The sequence below is a fragment of the Kryptolebias marmoratus genome, linkage group LG1, assembly GCF_001649575.2.
Source record: "Kryptolebias marmoratus isolate JLee-2015 linkage group LG1, ASM164957v2, whole genome shotgun sequence".
Lineage (NCBI taxonomy): Eukaryota > Metazoa > Chordata > Actinopteri > Cyprinodontiformes > Rivulidae > Kryptolebias > Kryptolebias marmoratus.
In genome coordinates this window covers 35901196-35924918 of record NC_051430.1, presented here as the reverse complement: position 1 = coordinate 35924918, position 23723 = coordinate 35901196, and the positions used below count along the sequence as shown (strand labels likewise).

At 47.2% G+C, this 23723-nt stretch overlaps 4 protein-coding genes across 8 annotated transcripts in view; all 4 read right to left on the bottom strand.

Annotated features, from left to right (window-relative positions):
* Nucleotides 1–706, bottom strand: part of plppr3b (phospholipid phosphatase related 3b) — a 9631-nt gene extending 8925 nt beyond the window's left edge. Inside the window, exon 1 of the mRNA XM_017441998.3 lies at nt 505–706. The gene's annotated coding sequence lies outside the window, so the exon portion shown is untranslated. The remainder of the gene's footprint in view (nt 1–504) is intronic.
* A 487-nt stretch (nt 707–1193) lies between these two features.
* med16 (mediator complex subunit 16) lies at nt 1194–7846 on the bottom strand. 3 transcript variants are annotated; one of them, XM_017442003.3, is made up of 16 exons: nt 7662–7846; nt 6777–7010; nt 6592–6699; nt 6307–6476; nt 5921–6202; nt 5616–5765; nt 5442–5547; nt 5211–5366; nt 4817–5034; nt 4505–4711; nt 4157–4367; nt 3953–4086; nt 3058–3250; nt 2708–2924; nt 2031–2114; nt 1194–1471 (listed from the first exon to the last, which is right to left on the bottom strand). In XM_017442003.3, exons 2-16 carry the CDS (start codon nt 6913–6915, stop codon nt 1345–1347), a joined length of 2502 nt encoding a protein of 833 aa, XP_017297492.1. In that variant the 5' UTR covers nt 6916–7010; nt 7662–7846; the 3' UTR covers nt 1194–1344. The 3 variants fall into 3 exon arrangements, with proteins under 3 accessions (XP_017297492.1, XP_017297491.1, XP_017297490.1); XM_017442002.3 differs by having other exon boundaries at nt 6777–7021; nt 7662–7845; XM_017442001.3 differs by having other exon boundaries at nt 6777–7846.
* Nucleotides 7847–9240: 1394 nt separating this feature from the next.
* On the bottom strand, nt 9241–18129 carry LOC108251646 (mitotic spindle positioning). Of its 3 annotated transcripts, none has more exons than XM_017442012.3 (5): nt 17342–18129; nt 13894–15758; nt 10191–10402; nt 10019–10057; nt 9241–9710 (listed from the first exon to the last, which is right to left on the bottom strand). In XM_017442012.3, exons 1-5 carry the CDS (start codon nt 17437–17439, stop codon nt 9624–9626), a joined length of 2301 nt encoding a protein of 766 aa, XP_017297501.2. In that variant the 5' UTR covers nt 17440–18129; the 3' UTR covers nt 9241–9623. The 3 variants fall into 3 exon arrangements, with proteins under 3 accessions (XP_017297501.2, XP_024858865.1, XP_017297498.1); XM_025003097.2 differs by lacking the exon at nt 17342–18129 and adding an exon at nt 16494–17297; XM_017442009.3 differs by lacking the exon at nt 17342–18129 and adding an exon at nt 15915–16452 and having other exon boundaries at nt 13894–15874.
* A 3781-nt stretch (nt 18130–21910) lies between these two features.
* Nucleotides 21911–23524, bottom strand: palm1a (paralemmin 1a). The gene is made up of 2 exons (XM_037978527.1): nt 23196–23524; nt 21911–23109 (listed from the first exon to the last, which is right to left on the bottom strand). Exons 1-2 carry the CDS (start codon nt 23224–23226, stop codon nt 22577–22579), a joined length of 564 nt encoding a protein of 187 aa, XP_037834455.1. The 5' UTR covers nt 23227–23524; the 3' UTR covers nt 21911–22576.
* Between the last annotated feature and the right edge of the window lie 199 nt (nt 23525–23723).

Sequence of the window (23723 nt, the reverse complement as noted above, 5' to 3'; positions counted from 1 at the left end):
GATGGATGGATGGATGGATGGATGGATGGATGGATGGATGGATGGATAAATAGATGGATGGATGGATGAAGCAATGGATGGATGGATGGATGGATGGATGGATGGATAAATAGATGGATGGATGGATTTTCCTAGAGTTAAACAGTTTGTTGAATCGTTGTTATGAAACCAGTTTCTTCCTACAGACAGACAGGTGAGGGACAGACAGGTGAGAGACAGAGACAGGTTAGAAACGGACAGAGAGACAGACAGGTGAAGAACAGACATACAGTTGGGAGACAGAAGGAAAGACAGACAAAAGGACAGGCGAGGGACAGACAGCAAGAGACTGAGACAGGTTAGAAACGGACAGAAAGACAGACAGGTGTACTGGTCTCAGCGCGTGCAGGACTCTGGTTCTGTCTCTGCGGATCGGACTGACGGGAACGAACCTTAAAATGTTCGGTTCTGATTGGACGCACGCACGCACGCACGCACGCACGCACCAGTATGTGTCGGTCTCACCTCAGATCATCGAATGCGGCAGAAGCAGAACCGGCCGGACCCGCTGCAGAACCTCACTCAGACCCAGCTATCCCGAGACCTGGTTCCGATCCAATCGGTCCTGCTTCGGACTCTGGTCTTCACAAGCTTCCGCAGAGCTGAGACCAGAAAACCTGTCTCGTGGCTGCTGCTGCGAGAGCGCGCAAGGGCGTGTGCACGAGAGAGAGAGAAAGAGAGAGAGAGGCAAGGAGAGAGAGAGAGAGAGAGAGAGAGAGAGAGAGAGAGAGAGAGAGAGAGAGAGAGAGAGAGAGAGAGAGAGAGAGAGAGGTTGAGAGCTTAGACTAACATGGAGGTTATGTTGGACTCTGAGGAACCAGCTGGTTCTGGAGGGCTCCTGCAAGTTCTGTCTTTGCCAAATCAGACCGTTTCCCACCCACGTGCACTGAGACCACGTGCACGGATCCCCGTGACCCTGCAGGATGCAGCTTTATTTCACAGCCAGCATTAAACCAGAACTGTTCTGATGTTTCTAACAGATAGTTATGAAAGTGCTACAGGCAACAGGAGATGACATCATCAGTGTTGGTGGGAACAGACAAACCCAGATTACACCAAGGAGTCGAACCGACTTCAATGGTTTGTTTACCTGCGCAGCCACCTGGGGTCAGAGGTCACAGCTGCTTGGATTCCAGCAGAAACAGTCGACAGACTCTGGTTTCAGACACTTTTATTAGAAAATGGATTTATTTACAGAAGAAAAGAGTTGCTGCAGATCAGCTGTTCTGATTCTGAATCCTGGGTTTGCTTCTTTCAGAACAGGTATCTTCAGGTTTCCTCTCAGGGCAGCCGCCTCAGGTGAGGTCAGGTGAAGGTGGGGGGGATCCTCCTCCACAGACCTCCACACAGGCAGTTCTTGATCCAGCGCTGCTCCCACTGCTTCATGGCGTTCGTCTTGTTGGGAGAACGAAGCATCGTTACACAGCCACACCTGAAGGGGGCGGAGTTTCACAGGTTACAGCTGATTCATTGTAAACATTATGACTGATTGACATCAGATAGGAATTTGTTAAAAGGACTAAAATTAGGTGTTCAGATCGAACGTGAACATAAAACCTGTGCAGCTAGAACATCACATCCTGCAGACTCACCTGTACAGGTGAAAAGTTTGGAGCATAAGGATTTAATTAGTTTATGGTAACGTCCACTTAGGAACAGCAGCCAAAACATGAGAGAAATTCATTGACTGTCTGCCGTCTGTCCAATCTGACCACTTTCAGTTTGTTTATCTTTCACACCAGAGCTCGTTGATCAGCAGTGACAGGAAGTGATTCTTGCTCTGACAGACCATGATATTTGGGCACCTGAAGCTTTAAAGCAAAGCTACAGTTTAATTTAACCTTTTTCCTAAAATACACATCCCTGGATTCACTGCCTGTCAAAGAGGAGTTTTTACCCAGAAAGGGGTGGAGCTATGGTTTCACACAAAAAGGGGGCGGGGCATCACACCCAGGGTGAGTACCCTTCAACATCACTTCCTGTGGACTCACCTGGTGCAGGCTTTACTTTCCTCCGTGGGACTGACCCCCATGTGAACGCAGCGCAGGTTGTCCATCTTCTGAGCTCCAGGACTCCTGAACACAAACACAAGACTTCACTGACAGGTACCAGGTGTTCCTGCAAAAACCTGGGAGGAACCTGGTCCTCCTAGTCCTCCTAGTCCCCCTGAGAGGAACCTGGTCCTCCTGAGAGGATCCCAGTCCTCCTGAGAGGATCCCAGTCCCCCTGACAGGAACCCGGTCCTCCTGACAGGAACCCGGTCCTCCTGACAGGAACCCGGTCCCCCTGACAGGAACCCGGTCCCCCTGACAGGAACCCGGTCCTCCTGACAGACCAGGCGACTCGTACACGAACTCACGGTGGACACTCTTTTCTACGTCTTATTCCAGATGTATCAGAAATGAAACCACTGTGGAAACACACTGAGCTCCACACCAACTTCACAGCTGCCGTCCGCAGGTTGTTGCAGGTTGTTGCAGGTTGTTGTCCATGGGCGACACCCAGAGAGCATGCTGGGAAACTGTTAATGATGTGGACACGCCACATGCACATGATGATCAATAACACGTGTGGATATTAAAGCGTGCACAAAGTGGTGCAGAAAACCTCTTGAACAAGAACGGCTTTAGCTTTTTCTCTGCATACTCCTTCTTCTCCACTAACTTACCTGTTGAACACCTCCAGGGGGGCGGAGCTTCCTGCTCCTGTTAGTGATGAAGCTTTTCCAAACTGCAGCCTGAGCGGGTGTTTTCCCTGCAGCTTCACCATCACGCCATCGTTTACTGGGAGCCAGTCTATACTGGGAACCAGCAGCTGACTGGGCAGCAGGCAGCACTCATCTATCAGGCTCTCATCAGGATCCTGGGGGGCGCCGTCGTCCCGCGCTACAGACAGGAAACAAGAGGGTGGGGCTTCAACAGCTGGTTTTATAACTCAAGCTACAGCAGGAATCACGGATTAATGATCCACAGATCACATCCTGTCAGACTGGACCAGGATCAGAACCACGGTTCTTACAGCAGAGCCACAGCTTGGTGAGCAGTCTGAACAGCAGCTGCATGCTGTCCTGGGTGTCCGATGTGGCCGTGAAGGTGGGGAGGCAGCCGGGCTTCAGCAGACCCCAGATCCTGATCATCACCAGCATCTCCCTCAGCATCCCCAGAGACGCCCCATCCCTCATGAAGCCGAAACCGGGCCGGACCATAGATCCCTGCAGGAGACACCAGAACATAAAAGAACTGATGTCAGAGGTCAGCAGCTAAGGAGAAGGACTGACTGTCAGGGCTTTCGGGTCATCGTCAGGTTGTGGATGGTTCCCTTTTATGATCCTAAACCCATTAATTAATTAACAAAGAGTCAGGTGGGTTCTGGTTGGTTCTGGTGGGTCTGTACCATGGACATGGTTCAAGTTTTATTCCCCACCATCCCCATGTAAACCAAAGGGACATGTTCTTGACAAAAATATAAGAATATTTATAATAATATAAACATGTTGTTTTTACCTTGCTGCTGTTTTAATACTTTTAATTAGTTATTTGAAGTTTAAGGAAAATGTTTTGTTACTGACGACCAGTTAATGAGATGGGAGGAGGCATGTGTGCGTGCGGACCCTGGCTCCAAAAACACAACAAGGCAGCTCCCCAAAACAAACAACAACAAAGAAAAGACTGGATGATGGGAGTTAACGGAGTCATTTGTTTGTCTTTATTCACGTGGATGGTCTGCACCAACAGCTGCATCTTACCGAGCCTCTCCCCTCTTGTCCCTCTGAGACCCTCCCCCTCGCTTTATGACTTCACCTTTACCTGTATGGCCCCTCCCTCCTTTCCATTATGACTCTTCTTCTACCTTTAGGAGCTATCCCCTCCTTTTGTGATACACCTGGTCACACCTGAAGCCCTGCTCAGCTCACCTGGTTGGGCAGGTTGGCCAGCAGGTAAAGCACAAAGTCCCCCACCCACTGGATGAGCTGCTGCAGGGACTGCAGGGGGGGTCCGTCCAGCACAAACTCCTCCGTCTTCAGATTGATCATCACCTTATCGATATCTGAAGAAACACACAGAGGTCAGCCTGGCTCTGTCGCCTATCAGTAGACTCACCTGGTCGATGGTCTCACCTGTGTCGGTGTTCTTGGCGCAGATCTCTGTCAGCCGGTCACCCGGACTCTTGTCAGGTGTGTTAAGGACGTGCGGCCGGAGCAGAGACTTTAAGGTGGAGCTGATGGCAATCAGCAGCAGTTTGGCGTGGAAGTCGCACGCTCGTGTCGCCGTCGCCGTAGAGAGTTTACAGAGAGACGCTTTGACGGCTACGATCCGAGTCGCCAGAACCTGAATGAGACCAAACACAGGTCGTGAATCCACAACGTGAAAAGTTCAATCTGATCAACCGTTTTCCATCTTTTTATTCAAACACAACCTGATGTACTGATCTGCAGCCACAGGATTTCCCAGTATGCTTTGCTGACCTGCTGCAGCGCCTGGTTCTGCCTCATGTACTCTTCGTGCAGCTTGTCCACCAGGTTGTGCACCATGCCGGGCTGCACGTGCAGCAGCACGTCCCACCAGTCGTAGCCAGTCACCATGCAGTACTCCAGCAGGAACAGCAGGTGGCGCAGTGTCGTGTTCATGTCCAGAACTTGGCCCATCGAGGGTGACACCCGCAGCATGTGGAGCTGAGGAGCAAACAGAAAGTCGGGGTTATCGCTGTCAGCTGGATTTTGGCTGGATTCAAGTCTGGACCGGAGTCCTGTTTGGACCAGGCAGGTATGCTGCCTCACCTTGTCATGGTTGTCAACTCCAGCCAGAGCCAACGATGTCCAGGAGAACTGCAGCGCCTTGAAGTGGAGGGCAGGGCCTGTGCTCCGCTGGCGTTTAATAGCAGTCTCATCTCCTGGCCGCTGAGCGGAGGAGGCGGAGCCATGGAAAACCCCCATGGTGTGGAGGGAGAGGCGGTGCAGGATCTGAATGCTGCCGTCATGAAAGGCCAGAGCAAGACCTGAGAACCAGAACACAGGGTGCCAGTCAATACTGATATTAACCTGGACCACATGATGTTTTGGAGGTTCTGTTGAGTTCTTTTAGGATCAGAGGACAATCAGATCTTTCATTTTCAGCTTTGTGTTATGTAGAAACCATATTCTGAGATGCTGAGTGTTTCTGAGTTCTGCTCACCCAGCCCGGGGCAGAACTTGGTGTCTGACGCCACTTTTAGGTCCGTGTTGGAGATGGAGATGGGCAGCTTGGGCAGAGCGATGGCCGACACTCGCTCCAAATCGCTAGTGGTCGTCAGGATCCTCCACTTCAGGATGGTCGGCTGCTTCTCCCCGACTGTACACAGAGGTCAGAGGTCAGATGTCACAGTCGGTCAGGATCAGAGACCAGCTGACCCTGAATGTTTCTTACCGACAGGTGATCGGTGCTGGAAGATGTTGTTGACAGGAAGTCCCTCCTTCCTCAGAGACCAGCACTCCACGATGCTGCCGCTCTGATTGGACGCACACAGGAGCACCTGAAACACAGCCGACCAATCAAAACACACCTCTTGATCGTACCAACAGTACGATTGGTACCGCTCACCTGCTCAGAGTTTTCCCGGGTCAGGAACTTCAGGTGGGTGACAGCCGGGTACTTGTCTCTCCTCATCGGGTCTGTGGTGCAGCGCAAAAACAGCGACGGCAGCAGTTCGGTGTCGATGCGACACTTTTCACTCACAACGCTCACCACGACCTGAACACACAACCAAACTGTTTATTACACCTACAACCACAGGTAAACCTTTTTACACATCTGGAACAAGTAACCATGACAACCATACTCCTAATTATGAATAACGTGGGTGCAGCAGGTACCCATGGCAACCAGTCACTTTTTCCTGCTCTCACCTTGTAGAACTGGATGGGGGAGGAGCTACTGCCGTCGGTAGCTGCCACCACAATATTCCCTCCTCCAGTGAAGGCGATGTCAGCCAACGCCACTCGTCCTCTCAGCCGGCAGAGACTCTCACTGGCTGTCAGCAGAGCGCCGCCCGGCTTTAACAGAGACACGGTGACCAGACCACTCACTGTCACCGCCAACCAGCCCTCCATCGGTTTCCCACCAAACAGAATCAGAGATGGAGAGAACTTGACCCGCGAGAACTTCTCTCCAAAGTTTGTTGAGCTGGACTGAAGCAAGGAGATACAGGTGGACATCGAGGAGACATGGCGTCACACATTTACCGGCTCTGCAGAGCTCTATTGGTCACAAGCAGGAAGAAAACACTCCTCACCATCTCCACATGTAACGCCAGTTTGACGCCATTGTGCAGCCAGCTCAGAGCGACGATGGGATCTCCGTCTACAGAGCTGGACAGGACGCTCTCCCAGCTGTTCACCAGGTGATCAGACATGGACCAGCACTTAATCTGGCCGTCGCCGTCAGCCGACAGCAGCCGAGAACCTTCAGACAAACACGCAGGGTTACAACCCCAAAATCTCAGGAAAAGGGTTTTAAAACAACGATAATATAAAGTTACAACACAAAAAAACAGCATCTTCTTGTGTGTAAACTTCACCTGACTGGTCCCACTCCAGACAGGAAATGACCTCAGTGTGTCCAGAGTTGATGGAAAAGACGTCCCATGGGTGCTCAGTGTCGATGATGTGGATCATGTGACTGACATCTGAAACACAGAAACTCAGCTGAGGATGTGTGGAGACGGAGCCTGGACTGGCGTGTGTGCGTGTGTGGCGTAAAAACCTTTGTCGTCGTCCTCATTCTTCAGGTCCGTGGAGAATGCCACCAGGTTCCTGCAGGACCAGGAGCAGACCAGCGGGATGGACGGACAGTGAGTACTCTTTGGACGTTTCTCCCACTCGCACACGTACGCCAGCTCCATGGTTTAACCTCAGACGAAGAAGCAGTAGTCAGGTGAACGCCTCACCTGATCGATGAGCTGCAGCTGTAAAGTGCACACACTGACAGCAGGGGGCGCTGCAGTGTGTCTGGGATCATCAGTTGACACAAAACATCTTAAATTCACGGTGACAACACAACTTTATCCATTTATTCTTGTTTACAAGAATATTAGCAGAAATTTGAACCAGTTGTTTAAACTTCAAATGAACTCAAAGGTCAAAGGTCAGACTGAACTCCAGCAGCCTGAAACCTATAGGTGACCCGAAAAAGGACTCGATCCTCAATCTGAGGAATAAAATAAGATCTTTATCATTCGACTGGAACCAAACTGCAGACAAAAACAAGCCATCAGCTGAACGCGGTCCTGGGATCAGAACCAAACAACCTGAAGTTTCAACAGAACCGGATCCAGAACCTTTTCCAAACAAGTTTACACATCCAACACTTTTACACTTTTTCAAGGACTCATTTCCTGTTATTTATTCTGATAACAAGCTGTAACTGTTCATAATGATCCAATAAAGACTGATTTTTGATTATTAATCTATCGATCTGATCTGACTTGTTCTTTTAATAAAAATCATTCAGAAATATAGTTTATTTAAATGTTTTTGCCAGAATGAACTCTCATGTGAGGCGGTTCAGTACAGAGTGGTAGTTAACTGCAGTAACTAACCAGCACTGATGAGTTAATAGAAATCCAGCAGCTAACTAACGATAGCTCACCTGAAGGCTCCGCTGACGAAGATGGAAACAGAAGAATTCTCTTATGGTGAAAAATATAAAAACTGTTTAAAATGTGTACATGATCTGAACAGTAACTATAGGTTTAATAAAGATTATTAAGGAACTGTGTTAAAAAGCTAACTGCACGTCGTTCTTTATTTAAACAACGTGTAAGGACCTCGCAGGTATTATAGCTGTCTAAACAGCTGCCTGACTGTAAACCAAACATTTCAGGAAATAACCTCACTGTTTTAAAATCAGAAGCAAATGTTTTCATTTTGTAACCGTGGTGTTTAATGTAACGTGTCTGAAATAAAACACCGGTAAGGACAGGTGTTTCCTGGATCTGCCGTTTACCTGAAAGGCGCCGCGGGTAGCCTTTCAGACCGCGAGATTCATTTTCCCTGAACCTGGTCTTCCAGGCGCAACTATCCCCCTCATTATCTATCAATTATCATAAACTGGAAAAACGCTGCCCTAAATATAACATTTATTATTCAGCTTCTATCTGTCCATTAATTCAGTTTACACTAACCCTGAAACTCTGTAGTTTCAACAGACTGACCACTGGACTACAGAAACACTGGGACGGCCAGTGACGGCGCTGGGTGAGATCTGTGGCGGCCATCTTGTGAGGAGCTCCGTGCATCATTGTACTGTTTACATGTGGAAGCCACACATACATATCTAATGTCTTGTGTGTACTGTATGCTGTATGATCAGTCCACAAGCACTCAGAAAAAAAAGCCTTGTTATACTCGAGTAAGAAAATATAATGCATAATGTGAAAACAAGTATTCTGTAATGAGCCTCCCAACAAACCCGGTCAGCATTATCGACCAGACGCACAACCACTGCTGTAATAAAATGACTAAGTGCTGTAATCATTCTAACCAGACCAGAACTGCACTTTAAGGAATTAAGTACTTTCAATGTGTGCTTAGTCTAAGCAGAGCTCTGTTACCAGGGTCTGGAGTTAATTTCACACAGACTAATAACTTAAACTCAACTCTTTATTCTCATAATTCTGTAAATACTTGGATTTTCTATAACATGATGAACTTCAGCGTTTAGACCTCGATCACTGAGTTTTCATCTAACCTTTGCACCTAATGTGTAATATCGAAGACAATTCGTTGTTCGTATTGAGAATATATTTTCAGTTAGCTGGTACATGCAGCCCCTCCTGCTTTAGTCATTATAGACAGACTGGTACAATAATAAGTGTTAAATGACTGTTTTAAGACTCATCTTAAAACATACTGGCTTTTAATACAGCATGACAGTTGAAATGTTTGCTTCATTTTAACAAAAAATTTTATTAGTTTTATTTTTGTTAGTTTTTATGGTTTCTAATGTTTTGTATCATCTTTTTACTATTTGTTGTTTTATGTGCTGCACATCGGCCAACAACAGTTGTTTTTAAATGTGCTCTATAAATAAATTTGATTTGTATTTTCATTAAAAAAAAAAAAGAAATTTATTCTGCTTAATGGGGCACTATAGCACTCTGTACTGTCTACATTTTTTTAAATACACAGATGTACATCATATTTGACAATAAACTCAATAAGGCAAATTTAATGAGCAGAAATTTTATTCACATTCATTCTTATCAAGTTGTTTTTGATCATTTAGTTTAACTTTTCATACTTTTATATCAGTGATTCTTCCTGTTAGTACAAGTTTGTCTCTCTGGGTTCTGGACTAAAAAAGGCTGAAACTGTCAAATTAAAAGTCTTTTCAGCAGCTGTGAGCTGATTGGACAAAATGAAAAGACCCAAATCTAAAGGACCAATCAGCAGCAGCCCTCGTGTCCAGGTGTCCTACATGTCCAGGTGTCCCGACAGATGATGGAAATTGTCCTGCTGCTGAACAAACTCTGCACAAGAGGGACTGTCTACCAGTTCCCTCTAACTTCTACAACCAGATCTGGACCTGGTTCTGGTCCTGCTGGTTCCACTAGTCCTGTTGGTTGGTGAACAATCCAGCCTCCCAGCGCAGAGCTCGCTGGTTCTTGTGTCGAATGACTCGAGTCGACTCCACGACCTGAAACGGGCCAAAGACACAAGGAGACAATAAGATACAACAGGAAAGACACGCACTAAAACAATAAATTTAAGTTTTAGTTTAGCGTGAATGATTCATCGGCCACAGTTACTATGAGGACCTCCCAGCAGCTGTCCGTCTCTGTGTCTGCTATTTGAATATGAAGTAAAAATCCTTCAACATGATTGGTTAGTGACCTAGAAGGGGCGGGCTAATCACCACCTTTAGATAGCAAAGGACCTATCAGGCCAACATGTTTTGCTCTAGTAATGTTAGTCAAGGACTATGTTGCAGGTGGTACTGGTTACCTCGTTGTTGATGTCATCAACCAGCTGGATTCCTGCGTACTGAAAAACAGACAGAAGTTGTTGTGACAAAACTGGACCATCACCAAAAGGAAGTTCTGTGTCTCACACTTCCTCACATGCAGGACACAGGAAACTACAAACTACCAAAATAAGAGCAAAAGCAATGACTCACAGTGCTCTCTTCTAGCTTCAGTTTGGCTTGATGCTCCTCAAAGTCCTGCAGCAGAGACTCTGTTAGACCTCCAGGAACCACAGGAACCATCCGGACCCCTGTGGAAGAGGAGAAGGCAGGACGGCCTGAGGAGGCCCAGGGCTTAGCGGTGACGAAGGAGATGGAAGGCAGACGAACTCCAGAAGAAGGAGAGGACACTCTGACAGCTTTTTCTGAGACATGGGAAGAGAACACATCAGCGACATCATGGATTCAGAAAAATAAATGATTTTTTTCCCGTAAGCCATGCTTATTTTCACAGGTGGACTGTATGTTAGAACAGGTGGGCTCAATCTGAATTAGTGGATCAGAGGTACAGCACTAAAATCTGACTCTGGTGTTGCGAAAAATTCAGTTACTGATTTACAGAAAGTCCAATTGTCTCTTGGTCCTCCTGGACTTTAGTCTCATTAAGTTACTCATTCTTTCTGGATCTCATTCCCTTTGGAGGAGACAAACAGCAGCTTCTGCTCCAAGTTTAGTTCAGTCAGTTTAGACAGTGCTTACTCTGATCCAGGGAGGTTCAGGCCTGATCCTGATCCTGATCCTGACCCTGACCCATAGAAATTCAACCCTGATCCTGACCCTGATCCAGGGAGGTTCAGGCCTGATCCTGATCCTCACCCTGACCCATAGAGATTCATCCTGATCCTGATCCTGATCCTGACCCTGATTCAGGGTGGTTCATCCTGATCCTGATCCTGACCCTGACCCACAGAAATTCAACCCTGATCCTGACCCTGATCCAGGGAGGTTCAGGCCTGATCCTGATCCTCACCCTGACCCAAAGAGATTCAACCCTGATCCTGACCCTGACCCTGACCCACAGAAATTCAACCCTGATCCTGACCCTGATCCAGGGAGGTTCAGGCCTGATCCTGATCCTCACCCTGACCCATAGAGATTCATCCTGATCCTGATCCTGATCCTGACCCTGATTCAGGGTGGTTCATCCTGATCCTGATCCTGACCCTGACCCACAGAAATTCAACCCTGATCCTGACCCTGATCCAGGGAGGTTCAGGCCTGATCCTGATCCTCACCCTGACCCAAAGAGATTCAACCCTGATCCTGACCCTGACCCTGACCCACAGAAATTCAACCCTGATCCTGACCCTGATCCAGGGAGGTTCAGGCCTGATCCTGATCCTCACCCTGACCCATAGAGATTCATCCTGATCCTGATCCTGATCCTGACCCTGATTCAGGGTGGTTCATCCTGATCCTGATCCTGACCCTGACCCACAGAAATTCAACCCTGATCCTGACCCTGATCCAGGGAGGTTCAGGCCTGATCCTGATCCTCACCCTGACCCAAAGAGATTCAACCCTGATCCTGACCCTGACCCTGACCCACAGAAATTCAACCCTGATCCTGACCCTGATCCAGGGAGGTTCAGGCCTGATCCTGATCCTCACCCTGACCCATAGAGATTCATCCTGATCCTGATCCTGATCCTGACCCTGATTCAGGGTGGTTCATCCTGATCCTGATCCTGACCCTGACCCACAGAAATTCAACCCTGATCCTGACCCTGATCCAGGGAGGTTCAGGCCTGATCCTGATCCTCACCCTGACCCAAAGAGATTCAACCCTGATCCTGACCCTGACCCTGACCCACAGAAATTCAACCCTGATCCTGACCCTGATCCAGGGAGGTTCAGGCCTGATCCTGATCCTCACCCTGACCCATAGAGATTCATCCTGATCCTGATCCTGATCCTGACCCTGATTCAGGGTGGTTCATCCTGATCCTGATCCTGACCCTGACCCACAGAAATTCAACCCTGATCCTGACCCTGATCCAGGGAGGTTCAGGCCTGATCCTGATCCTCACCCTGACCCAAAGAGATTCAACCCTGATCCTGACCCTGACCCTGACCCACAGAAATTCAACCCTGATCCTGACCCTGATCCAGGGAGGTTCAGGCCTGATCCTGATCCTCACCCTGACCCATAGAGATTCATCCTGATCCTGATCCTGATCCTGACCCTGATTCAGGGTGGTTCATCCTGATCCTGATCCTGACCCTGACCCACAGAAATTCAACCCTGATCCTGACCCTGATCCAGGGAGGTTCAGGCCTGATCCTGATCCTCACCCTGACCCAAAGAGATTCAACCCTGATCCTGACCCTGACCCTGACCCACAGAAATTCAACCCTGATCCTGACCCTGATCCAGGGAGGTTCAGGCCTGATCCTGATCCTCACCCTGACCCATAGAGATTCATCCTGATCCTGATCCTGATCCTGACCCTGATTCAGGGTGGTTCATCCTGATCCTGATCCTGACCCTGACCCACAGAAATTCAACCCTGATCCTGACCCTGATCCAGGGAGGTTTAGGCCTGATCCTGATCCTCACCCTGACCCATAGAGGTTCATCCTGATCCCGATCCTGACCCACAGAAATTCAACCCTGATCCTGATCCTGACCCTGATCCAGGGAGGTTTAGGCCTGATCCAGACCCTGATTCAGGGTGGTTCATCCTGATCCTGACCCTGACCCATAGAGGTTTATCCTGATCCTGATCCTGACCCACAGAAATTCAACCCTGATCCTGATCCTGACCCTGAACCATAGAAATTCAACCCAGATCCTGATCCTGACCCTGACCCATAGAGGTTTAGGCCTGATCTTGACCCTGATTCAGGGAGGTTGATCCTGATCCTGACCCTGACCCCGTTCCCAATTCATTCATTCATTCATTCATTCATTCATTCATTCATTCATTCATTTATTCAGCCAGCCAGCCAGCCAGCCAGCCAGCCAGCCAGCCATTAGTGGGTTAACTGAGTAACATGGGTAACTTTATTGTGAAGAATCCAGATGTTTCCAGATGTAACGTAAAACTCTTCATTGCTCAACAAACCTTTACACATATGGTTCTCAAACTGTGGTCCAAGTACAGCTGGTGGTACTCAAAAGGAACTTTGGTGTTAAAAGTTAAATGAGCTCCTTAACCATCAGAAGCTTAACTGTGACGAAAAAATAAAAGCAGAGGGAACCAGAAAGATGAACAGTTCAAACAAATTACAATCCTGGCTCCAAAAGGAAACTACTAAAAACAGCTGCAGTGGAGAACGTGTGTTTGATGTTCCTCAAACAGCTCCGGTAAAGACTGAACCGTACGTGGTGCTGTTCTAAGCAACGAATGCTTGGAACCATCATATCTTACCCCACACCCTCCAACCACAGTTAGCTTCTACAGCTGTTGTTTAATGTCTAAAGCAAAAGGTGGTAATTGAAAATCTCAGTATTTTCAGGGGTGGAACTTGTTAAGCTGAACTTTTTAAAGAAAGATGTTATAAGTTCACAAAAAACTTTAGGCAATAGTAAGAAGGAAAAAACATCTCCATGAGCTGGAGTCAGGATTTCACTCTGTGTCAGAGATCTTTTATTTTGAGCATCTTTGTTGACTTGTTAGTGAGGTGGTCTTAAAAAGGTTTTCTCTGTTCTAACATGTACTGCATCATAAACACAGAACTACCAGATGTTTGATGCAGCTGTTTGGAAGTCCATCCATCCACATCCTGAGCCTCAGGTTTGATGTTCAGCTGGTCTAGAACTGAACTTTAAATGCCAACAAATAAACCCAAACCTGATCCCTAAAAGACTTAAAGACCCTAAAACCCAGTGGCATCAGGAAGGACTACATACCTGTGTTTACTGGAGGGTAGAACTGCCTAACAGCCATGTTGGATGCCTGTTCCACCAGAGGAGCTGGAGAGAAGAGAGGTTGGCTGTTTTCCTTCATGGACTCTCTCATCTCCCTCAGCTCCTGTTCTCGTCTTAGAGCATCCTCAATCTCCTTCTCGATGAAATCTGGAGCTCCTTGTCCTCTGGACTGCAGGCCAGTGGACTCCAGGTTCTCCCTCCAGGACTGAGGAGCAGTTTCACTGAGAGTTACTGGTGTTAGGGAAGCTGGAGAAGAGGGAAATGAAGCCGTCTGATCCGGGTGGAAACATGTTGTGTCCTGGACTTCAGAGTTCCTTATAGTGAAGGAATACATTTGGGAGAAGATGGACTCTTCAGGGTGTCTGTGAGGACAGCATGGAGACAGGAAAACGTCGTCTGTTTCAGACTCGAACTCTGGCTTTTCTCTCGTGCTCTTGTTCCCATTTTGCGGGTCGGCCTCTGTCTTTATGTCCTCTGGTGGAGGATCTTGGCTGTCTTGTTCCAGGATTCTGTCTTGTTGCGGAAGTTGCTCCTTCCTCTTGTTCTCCCTTTGAGTCTTACTGTGGAGGATGAACCCCATTTGGTTCTTCTCATGGATTCTGTCAGGTGTCAGAGAAAGCTGTGAACGTCTGGTTCTGATCTGGACCATCTCTCCTCGAGCATTGCTGTGCTTTAGCCCTCGAGATCGTCGCAGATCCTCTTCACGTTCCTGAGCTAACCGGATCTCCCTTTCAATGGGGGTTTCACGGAGCACTGTGGACTTGCTTGTCCAGTCGTCCTGCTGATTGTTGTTTAATAGGAAATCATCACTGACATAGCTGCTGGCCACCTCCACAGGAAGCTCTTCAAGGCCAGAGTCCACATCATCAAATACACCGCTCTGACTGCTCAGACTCTCAAACACCAACACCTTCCTCTGAGAACTTGTCTCATCTTCATCTACTGCTTTAATCAGAGTTAGGTCATGAGTTGTTTCTGTAGAATCAGAAATATTCACTTTTCTCGACACAAACACATCAGGAATTGCATCCAGATGTGTTCTGGAGGACCCGACTGGGCCGAGATGTTTCGCCAGTCTCTCCTGTTCCATCTGCAGAAACTTCTGTCGAGCTGTGTTGAAGTTGATCTGCTCCTTATCAATGGTTGCAGGATCTTCAAGGTGAGGAGGTTCTGGTCTGAATCTGACAGGACTGAAACTCAAACTGAAACCTTCAATCAGTCTGTCTGTAGACAAGACTGGATCTGGATTGTCCCCTGGTTTCTGTGGTTCTGTTTGGTTCTTCTTGGGAGCTTGGCTACGAATGATCTCCGTGCGAAGCCGTTTCTCCTCTTCCTCATCCATCACTCTGATGCCATTACATGGATCCACTTTGTACTCAAAGTCTCCGTTACTCTCTAAGAACAGACTCTCTGGCTTCCTGCTGCTGCTGTAGGTCTGTAGTTTGAATTCCTTCTCCTCTTTCAGAATAGCCATCTGGGCTTGCCGCTGCGGTGACACCATCCAGGCTTGGTTCTGATGGGCTTCAGGACTTGTAGCATCCTCCACAAAGGAATAGAAGCCGCAGTGAGAGCTGGAGCTGCTGCTGGGGCTGCTAGGCTGCCACTCGTCGCTACTGGAATTCTCCTCCTGCGACACAACAACCTGCTGGGCTGAGACCATCACGTTCGGGGACCCGTCCCTTTGCTGCAAGACCAGAACTGAGGAATTCGAATCGTGGTTGTCCACTTCAGAGGTAGGACCGACAATGGAGCGCAGGTCTGAGGGTTGCAGCAGGGGGGACAGAGGCTTCAGCACCCACCTCCTTGGGATGCTGTGCATGTCTGCAGGGGGCGGAGCTCCAAAAAATCTGCAGAGATAAAACAACCTGAGGATCACCTAAAGGGACAACACAACCTGAGGACCACCTGAAGGGACAACACAACCTGAGGACCACCTGAAGGGACAACACAACCTGAGGACCACCTGAGGACAACCTGAAGGGACAACACAACCTGAGGACAACCTGAAGGGACAACACAACCTGGGAATAAACAATAACCATGGAAACGAAGAGATAACAATGTAAACAAACTGGTTGCCATGGAAACATCATGGCTCCATATATCCTGTAACAGTGTGAATGAAGGAAACTACTAAAACACAAATAAACAACTCGATGAATTTAGTGAAGCTTAAGAGTGCATTTGCAAAGCATTGTGGGAACTAAAGTCCATAGGATTCCAACTGATCTGGGTACAAGTGTTTAATAGTTAGGAATAAATTATTGTGAAGTCAGTTCCTTAGAGCAGTGATTACAGGTTACAGCTCACAGAAAACATCACTTGAGATCATGTGACCTACTCTTTCTCTTATCAAACCGAAACCCTGTAGTTAAAACTGGAGACGATTATCCTCACTTTGACCCCAATAAAACAAATCTGATCAAAGATTCCTGATCATAAAAATGAAACCTCTGAAGCGGGTCAAAGGTTTGAATCCAAACTCATAAAACAACGTTCAGAGTAGAGAAGCTTACAGGAACCGGCTCATTAAACTCTGCTGAGGTGACAGAAACATTCAAACACTCATCAGTGTGACCAACCAGCTCTTGAACATGGCACGCCCGAGTACATCCAGGGGAACGCACTGGTTTCCAGTTCAACTGTCCCAGTGAAACCAGCAGAAGGGTCTGCTGTCTGTAGAACATCACTGGTGAACCCAGAACCAGAACCAACTGCTGGGGAACTGAAATAAATGTGAAAGCAGACATCATCTCAGGCAGATGCTAGCATGTTTAACGTGACAACAGGAAATGATGTCAGCCTTACAGAAACAGCACACACTGATGTGTCTCACCATCTTCTGATGCCATCAGACTGAGCTCTGGACTTTGGTTCTGGACTAGTTCTAAGTAGACTGTTTCTTACCAGTTTTGACATTTTTGACCCAACAGTGTAGAGTTCTGATGGTAGTTTGTTTTCCAGGGTTAGCATCAGAGCCGAAGCTCAGCCTGAGTTCGGCTGATAAGCTGCCACTCCTGCAGACAGGCTGCTGCTGCCGACTGATAACCTGACTGCTGTGATGGTCTGTTTAATACCAGGCTGAGGGACACGTAGACAGAAGGTCAGACTGAAGGACACTTTTCGGCTTTGGTTCTGCGTGGTTATTTGTGTATATCTAGATGATTCTGTGGTTTATGTATCTTTATGGTTCTGCGTGCAGCCAGCAGGGGGCAACAGCAGCATCAAACGGAATACCTGCTGTGAATTTTTTTTTGTTTTGTAAAAACAATCTTCAGTTTGTGTGAACCAAAACTGTTTTTCACTCTGACAGACTGAACACAACCAGAACCAGAACCAGACAAACATAAAGAACACTAGATCCAACTTCTGCTCTGGTTTTGATATGAAAATGATTGATTCTTTGAAAAAAAAAAAAAGAATTTCTTACCTCAGATGAGTTCTTTTCAGCAGCTCAGTCTGATAAGGAGCTGACTGATGTGACAAAGGGCACAATTTTACTGGAACACCAGAGCCCCGCCTACTCATATAGGCCACGCCTACCCAACTGCATGTGATCTGGATCCAAACAGGAGGTGGAGCCTGAATTAGGAGCCAAAAGACCTGCTGAAGGTGTGATTTCAGTCCACAGCTTCCTGTCCTCCATCAGCAGCAGATTAATGACAAACACTGTACTGTTTGTACACACACACAATCCCACCACCACTTTTGGTAGTTCATAAAAGTTAGAACATACCAAGAGTTGTAGCAAAACCTTCTACATTAACTGAACATTTCAAAGTCTGAATAGTTTTAAAAATATAAAGTATGCTGCAGCAGTTAAAGACTAAAAACATGAAAAAGGAAACAACAGAAAGCTGAGTCAGTGTTCACACAAGAAAAAAATATTTTAACAACAGATTACTTCTTACTGAACAGTATTAATACGGTTTCATCACCTTTAAATAAAACATTTAAAAACAAAAAAAACAAACTTCCTTTATGAAAACTAAGCGAAGATGCTGTCTCCATGGAAACAGAGTGATGCTCTGAGAAACTTCTGAAGTCATGTGACCATTTTGTTGTTGTCTGCTGTTGAAGTGGAAAAGGATTTTATTATGACATCAGACTTATGATCCATCCAACCAGCTTCTACCGCGGGCAGGAGGGAAACTCAGACCTCCAGCTCCTCCTGGGGGAATCCAAGATGTTCCCAGGCCAGAGAGGATACATAATCTCTCCAGCGAGTCCTAGGTCTACCCAGGGGTCTCCTCCCAGTGGAACATGCCCAGAAAACTTCCAAAGGGAGGCATCCTAATCAGATGCCTGATCCACCTCAGCTGACTCCTTTGGATGGGAAGGAGCAGCGGCTCTACTCTGAGCTCCATCCGGATGACGAAGCTCCTCACCTTTGGGTCGCCTTGTTGCAGAAAGGAGCTATATAAATAAATTTCACTTCACTTCACCTGATCTCTAAGGCTGAACATAGCCACCCTATAAAGGAAGTTCATTTCATTTCAGCCATCTTTGGGATCCAAACCTCATGACCAGTTGTAAGGGCTGCAGCATAGACAGACTTCACTACAACTGACAGAAGCAGCACCCTCATTACTGCAGACAAGGCACTGATCCATCAATCCATCTCCTGCTCCATTCTACCATCACTGAGGAACAGGACTCTCAGATACTTGAACTCCTCCACCTAAGGCAAAGACTCATCCCTGACCTAGAAGGAGTATTGAAACTGTTTCTGGTTGAGAGGAATTAGAGGAACTGACTCTCATCCCACCTGCTTCACACTCAGCCGTGAACTGTTCCAGTGCATGCTGAAGGTCCTGACCTGAAGACACCAACAGAAGCACAACATCTGCAAAAAGCAGAGACGAGACCCTAAGGTTCCCAAACCAGACACACTACTCTCTACAACTGCACCTCAAGATCCTGTCCATGAACACCACAAACAGGATCAGAGGCAAGGGACACCCCTGGTTGAGTCCAACCTGCACCGAGAACAAGCTTGACTTTGTGCCAAAACTGCTGAAACAAAAATTCTTTGGAGAATATGGTCATAAGCCTTCTCCAGGTCTATGAAACATGAGTAGACTGGAGAGTTGATCTCCCATGCCCCCTTAAATACCCTGCAAGGGTGAAGATCTGTTCCACTGTTCCATGACCACGGCAAAAGCCACACTGCTCCTCCTGGATCTGAGGTTTGACAGTTGGTCAGAGCTTCCCTTCCAACACCCTGGAGTAGACTTTCATAGATAGGCTGAGAAGTGCGATCTCGCCATAGCTGAAACACACTCTCCAGTCCTCCTTTTTTAAAAACAGGACCCACCACCTGTTGTCTCGGTCCTCCATTCAAAATTGAAGAAATGTGCCAACCACGACAGCCCCCAATGTCCAGAGCCTACAGTATCTCAGCATGAATTTCATCCACCGCTGCTGCCCTGCCACCAGGGAGCCTTTTGACTACCTCAGTGACCTCTACCATGAAAATGAACTTATCTTCTTGAATTTCTCCCATCTCGGGTTTTTGCATCCACGACCACCTTCTGGCCACCCTGTACCTATCAGCTGTAAACCAATTCCTAAAAGCCTCCTTCTTTTATCTTGACAACACTTATTCCAGTTGGTATTCACCAGCGTATCCTTGGGTTGCATCCGCAACAGGTACCAATGACCTTCAAATCACAACTCCTGGAAGCCACATCTGCAATAGAAGCCCTGAACATGGTTCATTTGGATTCCATGTCCCTGACCTCCTCCAGGACGTGAAAAACTCTCCTGGAGGTGTGAGTCAGTTGGTGATCAGTTGGCAGCTCTGCCACTCTCCTCACCCGAGTGTCTAAGACATGAGGCTGCAGGGCTGATGATACGAGAACAAAATCGATTATTGAACTTTGCACTAAGGTGGCCTGTTACCAAATACAATCATGGATCACTCTATGCTCAAACATAGTGTTCATTATGGGCAGCCATGTCTAGCACACAAGTCCAATAACAGAACACCGCTCAGGTTCAGATCAGGGACCCCATTCCTCACAGTCACTGCTCTCCTAGATGACTTCAATGCCCACATGGGCATCTAGGAGAGCAGCAGAATCCCCAGATGGCACCAATTTCACGAAACCATCCCTCCAAAAAGGCTGAATAATCTGAACTGCTGTTTAGTGTATAAGCACAAACAACAGTCAGAACCTTCCCTCCTGCAGCTCAAAGTTTCAGAGAGGCGACCATCTCATTCACCGGGGAAAACTCCAACACTGAGGCGCTCAGCTGGGGTCTTGTGAGTATCCCCACACCAACTTGACTTGAGTACCCCAGTAATCCTGGGGGCTACCAGGGTCTCAGGGGAGGGGTCAAACCAAGAGCGATTCAAAAAGTTTGATGGATAATGGGCAGCACGACGACTTAGTGGTTAGCACGGTTGAGTTCTCCTGGGTTCAAGCCCCGGGTTGGACTGGGGTCTTTCTGTGTGGAGTTTACTTGTTCTTCTCGTGTTTGCGTGGGTTTTCTCCAGGCACTCTGGTTTCCTCCCACAGTCTAAAAATGTGCATGTTACTCTGCCTCGAAAAAGAGATCTGTGATCCCAATGGTATTTGCCTGGTTAAATAGAAGTTAACAAATAAATAAACATTACTTGCATCAGAATACCTCTTTTGGAAAGAAGAAACAGGGGCACTCCCCTGGAACTAGGCCTGGGGGCTGCCTGACCCCTAACAAGGTCGGATGTAATGCAAGTCAGGTAGACATGAAGATTTTCATGAAATCAGAGTAGATATTTCCTGTCCTACTTCCTGTGAGAATGTTGCAATTCACAGGACGACCTGTAGGAGAAGTCACTGAAATATGAATATATATATACAGAGAGAGAGAGGGTGGGTCGACAGTGCAGTGGTTACTGCCATCACCTCACAGCAGGAAGGCCACAGGTTCACCTCCAACCTGGGGCCTTCCTGGGTGGAGTTTACATGTTCTCCCTGTCCTGGTTTTCTCAATCAACCCAAAAATATGCATGTTAGGTTCATTGGTAACTCTGAACTGTCCCTAGGTGTGTTTGTCTTGTTTGTCCCTGTGATGGACTGGAGACCCTTTAAAAAGCTGACTGGGTTTGTTGGGAGGCTCATTACAGAACACTCTTGTCTTTTGTTTTCACATTGTGCATCTTATGTGTTTATTTAAGTAAAATAAGTTGTTTTTTTAGCCTTTATGGACTGATGACACAGCTTACAGCATCTCAAGGCATGAACTATGTATGGCTTCCACGTGTAAACACTACAGAGTGACACACAAAGGTCTTCTCAAGATGGCTGCTGCAAATCATTATTAGTGCTGTTAGTGGCCATTCCAGTGTTTCTCTAGTTCAGTGGGTCTGAAAGTTGTTGAAAATAATTTCAGACGTGAACTGGATGCAGATGAGCTTCATCATGAGGATAAGGAGGATGAGCAGTCAGGGGACTTCACTCAGGTTGGTTACCGTGGCAACAGCAGGTCAGATCAGGTCTGTAGATGAAGAACATGAGACACCTTAAAGCTAATGATGTGTCATCTCACCATGTGACCTTTAACTCATGCCTTCATGCAACAAATGAGTTTTCATGGCAACAGGAAGCTTCAGGTCTGAACCTTCTTAGTTACTCCTCGCTCCTACAGCTAAACTACTTTTGGTGTCAATCCAATACAAGATGGCTGCCACAGCTATACAAACTTGGCAGACATTTCCATCACATACTCTGAGCTCTAACAGATCGCTGAAATCTTTGAGTAAAACTTCGGCACAAAGGTGGTGAGCGATACAAAATCCTGTTTCTACCACATTTCAGATGAGATTCAACTAGGTGGGTAAGTTTCTATTAGGTTGTTTTTAGTTTAAAATCAGTTACTATTATTGTTTGTAGTTGATTTCATAAAAAAGTATTTCTGCCCAATTAAAAGTTAGCGTTCTGAGTTTCTGTTTTTGTGTCGTAGGTTGATTTGTGTAGTTTGTGTGGCTGATTAAAACAAGACAATGCTTCACTCTTCTTCACTGAATTTTATTGGGCTGATTCACCTGCTCATGCTTTTACTTCTCAGGAGGGTTTCAAGCTTCCTGTTTTCAGTCTTTTACAGTTTCCAGGTGTGAAAAAGAAACTGTTACAGAAAACTCTGAGAAAAAAATAAATTTCAGAAAAAATGTTTAGATAAAACTTCGATTAGCAAAATCTAAAAAAAAAAAAACACAATTCCAGATTAAAAAACAAGTCAAACTTATGAATATAGAGAAAAAATTTAAAGAAGAACTTTTAAATAGAAAAGGGGTGGGGCTTGTTTCTCGTGTTCTTGTTGGCAGTTTATTTTCTTACGGTGTTGTCCAGGTGAGAGCCAAGTGCACTTTGATTAGTTTACCTGGAACAGGTAGCAGGAGCTAACGTCACCAACACAAACACACAGTCAGCATGTGCTCGTTAGCTGGCTTTTATTTTCTCTTTCAAAAAGCAGACAGGTAAACACACCTAAGGAAGGCTCACATGCTAATGCAAATGTAATGCTACAGGTGTGCTAAGGTGTCACACCTGGAAACACGAGGCGCTAGGTTAAAAAATGATAAAACAGATCAGGAAACAGGAAACGATGTTATGTTGTTAGAGGCAGGACAATGGACAGTGGGCAGAGTTAGTTACAGTCTCAGCAACATTCGGACAGGTCACATGATGCTGCAGCACTTACATGGCTGCTTCTTCTTCTTCACCTCCCCCGCCATCTCCCTGTCACTCGCCTCCATCGTCTCCGGAGGTTTGACAGAGGTTGGCGGGGCAACAAAGGCAGGAGGACTTGGATCTACCCTCCTGTCGACGTCATCGATGAGCACCAGCTCCGCCTTCACTGTGCCCTGCAGCCCCAGAAGCTTCTTGGTCTCGTCCTCGTCCTCCACATCCTGGTATCCCATGAACACCATGGTGACGGGGTTCTCAGCACTAACCTCCCCCTGGCTCGGCTCCCCGCTGGCTTTGGCCTCCAGGCCGGTGATCTGTGGTGCAACACACGGGACAGGGGCGGGGCCTAACGTGGCAACCTGTGGGGGGCCCGGCACCTCTGGGACCTCATCCCTCGACAGGGAGGACATCGTGGCTACAGTCTGTGACATCATCGACACCTCATCAGCTTTGTGGATAAGCTCGTCGACCTCAGAGGAGCTTAGCAGGTGGACACCATCTTCACCGTTCATCTCGTGGACCACTAACAGACAGAGACAGAGACAGGTCAGACACCTGACTCACCTGCAGCTGAAGGACCAATCAAAACAAAGCACTGGGTGAAATCACAGTATGCACTGCTACAGCGTCTCGTCTCCATCAGCTGTGGATCAAACTGAACCTGATGAGGTGACCTGCAGGTGAGTGTGGTCCTTGTCCAGCTGAAGGAGAAGCGAATGGGTGTCACTGTAGCGGTGCTGGCTTTAGGAGAAGGACACAGAATCCAGGTGTGGAGAATAATGAGTTATGAGGGACTAGTTATCAACACTGACATCATCATCATCATCATCATCAGGCCCCACCCTCAATGACATCATCACCACGTCCTGCCCTTTTTATAATCACCAATGTCTGGGTTGCTCGTCACTTCTCTTAAAGCTCTGTTTGTGTTTGTTTCAAGCTTGTATTTACGTGCTGACGTCACCTTTCTGTGCGTCTTCGTACACTTTAACCCCTTGGTCAGACAGGTCAACAGGAAGTCTTGTGTTAGTGGACAGAACCCTGGTTTCCCCCGTCACTTTGTCTCGCTCTACTTTAATCTCCACCGAGTACATCGCTGGAGTAGGGGGAGGAGTCAAAGATGACACAAAGGGTCAA